Source organism: Apis dorsata, unplaced genomic scaffold (genome assembly GCF_000469605.1).
Source record: "Apis dorsata unplaced genomic scaffold, Apis dorsata 1.3 scaffold_227, whole genome shotgun sequence".
Taxonomy (NCBI): domain Eukaryota; kingdom Metazoa; phylum Arthropoda; class Insecta; order Hymenoptera; family Apidae; genus Apis; species Apis dorsata.
In genome coordinates, this window is record NW_006263509.1 from 339,533 (window position 1) to 347,141 (window position 7,609).

The 7,609-nt window shown below is 28.2% G+C and overlaps 1 protein-coding gene across 5 annotated transcripts in view; it reads left to right on the forward strand.

Annotated features, from left to right (window-relative positions):
- Positions 1-679: 679 nt before the first annotated feature.
- Positions 680-7,609, forward strand: part of LOC102671414 — a 9,509-nt gene continuing 2,579 nt past the window's right edge. The window contains exons 1-5 of one of the 5 annotated variants that reach the window (XM_006615592.2): positions 1,329-1,871; positions 2,995-3,350; positions 3,654-3,830; positions 4,243-4,495; positions 4,640-4,759. In XM_006615592.2, coding sequence (XP_006615655.1) covers positions 3,345-3,350; positions 3,654-3,830; positions 4,243-4,495; positions 4,640-4,759 — 556 coding nt within the window. In that variant the 5' untranslated portion in view covers positions 1,329-1,871; positions 2,995-3,344. Of the gene's footprint in view, positions 823-1,328; positions 1,872-2,943; positions 3,455-3,653; positions 3,831-4,242; positions 4,496-4,639; positions 4,760-5,246; positions 6,179-7,498 lie in introns of those variants that run through there. The other 4 variants (XM_006615594.2, XM_006615593.2, XM_031510415.1 and 1 more) reach the window with 4 other exon arrangements.

Below are 7,609 nucleotides of genomic sequence, written 5' to 3' on the forward strand. Positions count from 1 at the left end.
ATTTTTGAACGAATGAAATTTTTGATTAAAATTTCGACTTTGTATTAGGAGAACATAAGTTGACAGGAAGTCGTTTTTGAAATTTTTCCAAGAATTTCGGCAATTCCTGGATTTTATGTGGCACGTAAAATTTTTTGAAAATAAAAATTTTTCATTAAATTTTATATACTTACCTACACTTAGCTCGTTTCCATACTTATCTTTGTAAACTATTTTTTGCTGTATTTTTAATAATGTACTTAATTTTACAAGGTTTAAGGATATAAATGAAGAAAAAGAATTTTATGTTAAAAGATTTTATTTATTTTTAACAATATACAAAATGTTTTATATAAAATATATAAATTACATAAAATTGATTGCTTTTAATGGATATATTTTGGTATCATAAATTTTTTTAATTTTAATTAAATTACAATCAAATGTATGCTATATAAATATGAATTTGTAGTAAAAATCAATTGTAATAAAAATTTTGAATATATCAAAATTTAAAAAAAGAATATTTTTTTATTATTAACTTCAATCTATCGATATTAATCATTAAAGTGAATGTAACTTCTAAATTCGCGGTTTTAAATCATAGAGGGCATATGATTTTTTTGTGTATGATCGATAATTCAGAACATACCATACAAAATCCCGTAAGATGATAGATCTATTCTATATCTAGTCTATGACAGTATGATGCCATAAAAAGTAAGAGGTAAAAAATCAGTCGCAAATCAGTAACAAAACATTATTGTAAAAAAAAGAAAAAGAGAAAGTAGAACAAAATATTCTTGATTATTAGAATGTAATAAAAAAAGTGTAACCAAAATAGTAAGTATTTTAAAATTTTTTGTATTTAAAATATGATAAATATAAATTTCGTTCAATATTATGCAATTATACTGTTTAAACAAACAATATATTAAAAATAAATGCAATCAGGCATTTCAATAATCAATTTCATCATGTACAAAATAAACGAAAAATATTTCTTGATTTTATTATAAATTACAATAGATAGTAAGATGAATATTGATATATATTCCTATATCCATCCAATCACAAGTCATGATAACGAATATAGTTACTGGCTTTTGTCCATAATGATCCGGATGTTCCTAATTTTATCAATCCAGAATCTTTTATCGCATATACTGATTTTCTCGATTGCTTCTTATTATTTTGTTATCGAAGACAATTCAATTCTTTTATGTTATAAATACGCAATCACAATGCATTTCCGAATATATATACATATGTATATATATGTATATTTATATATGTATATATATATATATATATTATTATTATTCATTTTATATAATCAAGACATAAGCACATCGCTGTTAGTTTTTTTATGTATCAGTTTCCATCAACGCGAATTTTGATACGTAACATCGTAAAACGTATAAAACTTGGGTGATCGTATAATGAATTCATGTCGCGCGCCATCAGTGCGTAAATAGTATGAAATGATCGTTCGTGGCGCGCGTATAAACTGTGCAGCACGGTGCCATAGTGCCGTTCATTGATTGCGCTTGTCCGGTGCCATATTCCACGTTCCAGAGCGTGGCGTTTATTGCGCAAAATCCAATCACTAGAGTTTCGCCATTTTTGTTGACCATTCAGTAGTTTCACCGAAAACGGCTATAAGCTAGTCTGGTCGACAAATTGGTCATGCTTGATACCTAAATATCGATTCATCTCGATTAGGATCGAGAACCGCGATTAAATTCCTCGAAGAAACGTTAGAATTCTTGCCGTTTTCTTCTTTCTTTACGATATTATTTTATTTATACAAATACATTGTATCTACATACATATAAGAGTATTTTGATTGTTCCTACGAATTTTGCGATTGAATTACCCATCAGTAACACGTGAGTATTACAATCCAATACTTTTCATTTCATTTAAAAGCAATTTTATTTGATTGTACAGTAAATGATGATTTTATGCAATGAAAGTTAGTATACGCTTCACTTTCGTGTGCCAATAGGCCTATGCTATTAACAGTCTTAATTTTTATAAATTCATTTAAGTATTTTAAATATTTTATTTATTATTTTTTGTATACTTTTTAAAACTTGGTAACACTGATATTTTTTTATAATTATTACTATCATATTCTTTTACTATATATTTATATAATTCTGAAATTTTTTTATCTTTTGCACAACAAATTAAATAAAGTTTTTAATCAATTAGATATATAATATTAATCAGTTAAATATACAGAATATGTCACATAAAATGTTAATATATCCTTGGTTGTAAGAAAAAATGTCGCATGTCATGTGTTTTCATTTTCGAAATATTAATATTTAATTCTGAATATGAATTTTTTTTTAGCAATGTTTTTTTTTCCTTTCTAGAAATTAAATTTCAATTTTCTTTACTTTTTACAATAAAAAAATTTAGCAATTTTATTTTTAAAAAGAAAGAAATATTAATTTTATATATTAATATATTAATTTATAAAAAAATGTATATGCATCCAAATAAATATCAATTCGTATTTATGATGAAAGATCAAAAGAAATCTTTGATTAAATTTTTGTGAATATATAAAATTTGCATGAGGCATCTTCGAAAGATTGATTATTTCTTATATATTATTTCTTAAGTTATAAAAAATTTAATTTTGAACTAAAAATATCTATATGTGAGCAATAATAATAAAATGTCAATAAAAAAGTATTGGAAGAATAATAAAAAAGCAATAAATCTATATACATACAATACATACAATACATATTATATACATATACATATTTGATAAGAAAGAAGCAATCAAAAAGTTGCTTAAAATTGTTTTCTTAAACATAATAAATTCAAGCAATTTAATATTTTTGTTTTTTTGAATAGTATTTAAATAATATGTTATATATAACATGTAATAGTATATAATATGTATATATAAATACAATATATATATATATGTATTTATTACGAAGATACTATTTGAAGAATTTGCTATCATTAAATATTTATTTTTTCCAGAAGTTTGATATATTCTTAATTCCTCACCATGAAATAACAATACGAAATCTTTATTTTTGCAATGAAATTTGAGTCAAATGATTTCTCCGCGTGCTTCGCTGTGCAATTTTAGATCCGTGGGAATAAAATAGTGGGATAAAAACGAACGAGGAAAAGGGAAATAGAAAAAAAATCGGCAGACGAATACGAGACATATTAAAATTTCTAATACGCATGATTCTCAAGATTTTATAAACCTACTGTTCATTTCTCTGTTCTATACTATTTTTAGCGCGTGCATAGGCACTGAGAAGTTCGAACGATTTCACAGTAATAGAAGCCAGCAAACATGCAATTGCGTAAATCGTGCAATGTCTGTATGTATATTACTTAAAATCGTCGATTTCCATGAATTTTTAACTTTCCGATCGACTCCGTTTTCAAAATCCAAAATAAAATTTTTTCTATAATCATTTTTATGGTAATATTTTTACAGAAATTTTCTTTATAAAAATGAATTCTGTATTAACTGTAACTTTTCTCTCAAAAATGTAAATAAAATAGAAATTAATAATTGGATTATTTGGGTATATATATATATATATATATATATATATGAGCATATATGTGGTTGAACTTTTTTACTTATGTTTTTTTAGTAATAACAATCATCTCTTTAGGTCAATGACACAAGTATTGGATTGAGAGTTTGCAGGAAAAATAGAAAAATAACAAACAAGATGCCACAACGTGTTAAAAGTATGTCTAACGAAAACAAAACACAAATCAAGGAAGAAGCTTCCACGTCGTCCGTTCTTTCTGAGAATACCGATGACGATGACCCAAATGTAGCCGAAGTACGAGACAAAAAACCTTAAAAATAATGAAATTATTTATATAAATATTTAGCTATTATATGAATTCACAAATTAAATATTAAAAAAACCAAATAAAATACTTTTGATAATTACAAGATGAATATTATTTTAAATAAAAATCATTTGTTTTATTCCTGATAATCAAATATTTAAATATGATCTCTTATTTCAAAATATAATTAAACATTTACATAATCGATTCATAATTTTATTTTATAAATTTTGCAAATTTAATTTGCAAAAAATTGAAATCAATATTTTGAAATATTGATTAGCATTTCAAATATTAAATACTAATGATAACTTAATTTATCAATAATTTTGTCAAATTTAATTAACAATTATTCATTTAAAAATAGATATCAATCAATTTAATAAATTTGTATCATAGGTTGTATTATCAAACAAGGGAGGACCGAAGTTAATTCATCATGGCTATATGTACACACTGCATAAAAAGCAACCATACAATATCCGATGGAGATGCGTCGGCAGAACTATGCATTGTAGAGGCAGTCTTATCACAACTACGAGTTGCACGAAGCCAAGGGTGCGTATGGAACACAATCATAAACCAGATTTTGCGGCTGCTCAAGTTGCCAGGAAACGTTACTTGGCTCTTGGTAAACCTTGTGTGCTAACAAGTAAGTTTACTTGTTAATCTATACTTGTTAATCGATGACGATTTAATTGTTTAATATATTACTATCTTAATATATTACTAAAATTATTACGTTTAGAGAGATGTTCTCATCATATAATGTTGTTATAAACTTTATTTTTTGTAGATATTGAAGGGAATACTGACAATTCTATAAACGTACCACAACGAGTAGTTCATATAGAAAATGATTTACCAGAGGAGAAAAAAGAGAGGAGACCGAAAACACGAGCCACATCTAGAAAAAGTAAGTGTTTTGAAGTTTTATATTTTTAATAATTAAAATTTACATATATAAATATTAGGAATGTAATTGAATAGAATATATAATTTTTCAATGAAATCTTTTTATTTATTGCATTCATATTTCTTTCATATAACTAAAAAATTATTATAAGTTTTATTATAATGATTATTAATAAAATTTAAATGAATCTCCAGAAGATTAGTAATAAATAATTAATTTCTAAGTAAGTAAAAATCTATTACAATACTCACATTGAATTATCTATATTGATTTATATTGATCTTAAAATAAAAATTATTTTTATATAAAAAACATGTATAGTTATTGCATTTGTAAAAATTATAGTTTTATATTAATATTAAAATTTTTCACTTAAATAATTACGTTGAAAATATATGAATTCTTTCCATTAAGTTAACATTACCCATAATTATCATACATTTATTTTAATTTGAAAAATTTAAAAATTATTTGTTATGTAAACTAATATATTCAAACATGTAAGGCAATTAGCAAGACATTTCACTTGTATGTATGTTGTTCCAACATGGCGGGCATCTTAAAGATGCGCGCGAAAAAAAGAGAGCCGTAGAAGCGGCTCCCGATCGATGAGAATTCGCTCGGCGAGGCTCGAGTGAGTCGAACGTGATCAGGTCGGTTAGTAATTCCTTAGCGAAGAGAGACCCGGGAACGCGCACACGATAGCAACACGAAACACGGTACGGATAATATGCGTCGACGACCGGCGGCGCCGTCGCACATGCGCGCCCTGACGCGCCCCTGTTCGTCCACCGATTTCGATTTTAGTCACTCCCGGGTTCGGCTTCGGGGAAAATCGTTTCGCTTCCGTAGCGAGCCACATTGTCGAGACGCGTCGTGAAAAAAACTTGCACGGAACTTAGTAACGATTCTGTCGATCAAGTAGATACAAACGCGTCCCTCACGAGTTACATACACTCTTATATTCGACGATCTTCCGTTCGAGTACATATTTGTACATTGAAAGAGTATCATAAAAGAAACAGAATTTTTTGGCGATTTCTTTCGTTGTGTAGTCGCTGGCTCGTACACGGATGATCATATCCAATACCGATTTAATCATTAGCATTTACACGGCAACGAGATTAGACACGCCGAGAATAACGTGATAGAAAACCAGTGTTGATCTGATCGGAAAAGAATCGAGAACACGGTGAAAGAAATTGAACAATTTGTAGTGTAGTTTGAATATCACTCCTGGGAATCGTGCAAGGGTCAATAAATTGTCGCGTGGTCGTCGGTACAACGGTTTCTGACGCGATACAACACAAAATTGAACCGGTTCGTAGTCACGAATCGAATGACCGGATTGGATTAAGTGACGCTGCGACAGATGACAAAAAAGAGAGGAACAAAGACACAAGGAAAAAAAGCACAGAGGTACGGTAAACGTAGCAGTGGCGTGTGCCACTCGATATCGTGCTCAGTCGCAACGGTTGCCATTTTATAGCCGGTCGCTCAAGAGAGATCTTCGGGGAGGCAAGAAGGAGAGGGAGAACTAAGTAAGAACAAAAGAGCGAGTAAGAGAATGCGAAAAAGATAGAAGGAGCAAGGGAGAAAGGGAAAGAAAAGCGAAGTGAGAAAGATCGAAGGAACGTAATGAGACAGCAAATGTCGTTTGGTGGTGGTGAAAGGGAGGGGAGATTAGAAGCAGGAAGGGAGGGGAGAAGAGAAGGAATAAAAGGAACTTTGCAGATAGAGTAGAACTTCCGTAGATGTTTTTAGATTGTTTCAATTATATGCATAGTTTTATAAAATACAATTTAAAAATTTAAATTTTTTACCATTGATTGTTTGTTTTACGTTACAATGCAATATCGATCTAACCTCTGTAATATACGTGCTATACTATCAGACGTTCTCATCGGATAAATCGTTAATACGTATTATCCGTGTGTCGTCTGCTGAGTGATGACACAGTGTGCTAAAAGAAGTGGGAGTAATAAAGAGGCATTGAGAAACGAGAAAGATAGAATGTGGACGCACATATGTATTTTATCTACTCACTATATGATTATCTTTAGCACTTTTTATAGTAATATTACATGCCAAAAAACTTATATGTATCATACTATTTAAATATATTTTTCCTTACGAGCATCTTATATCCAGAATTATGAAATATATTTCTCGTCGATATATTCAAATTCAATTATAATATTTATATCATCAGATAAATATATTATTAATTATAAAAATTTTTCAAAATATTGTAAGAAAATATATTATTTTGAATAATATTAATTCGTTTAATTCATTAATATTATAAAAATTAAACGATAAAAAGATATTTTATATATCTATTTATTCGCATTCTCTTACAAAATTACTTCGCATAATTAAAAATTGTAATTTAATATATCAAATTCCGTCAATTTGATATTTAAAAGAAATTATACAATGATAGTTCTCAACTAATTGACAAATCTTGTCATAGTTTAATTTACTAAGTATATTTATTAATAATAAATTAAATTATTAATAATTAAGTGTTTTTGAATTTATTTATAGAATCTTGATTGTTACTATAATAGTTCATCTTCTTTATTCTTTTAAATTGTTCTTCTTGGAAAAAAAAATTGATTAGAATATCTACTATATCGAGAAAAATGTTGCTCCATGTAAATAATTCGTGAAACCATGTCCATACAAAAGGATGTTTTTCGTTAAGCGTTATCTTAGAATATCGCGTTTTCGCAGAGAAAACGCGCTGCGAAGTTGGCGTGGAGGTCAAATCGTAAGCAGCGCGACAAGAACGAAGACGACGGCTACAACGGCGGGTCGGCTTGTACTGGTGGCCTGCAAGGACAC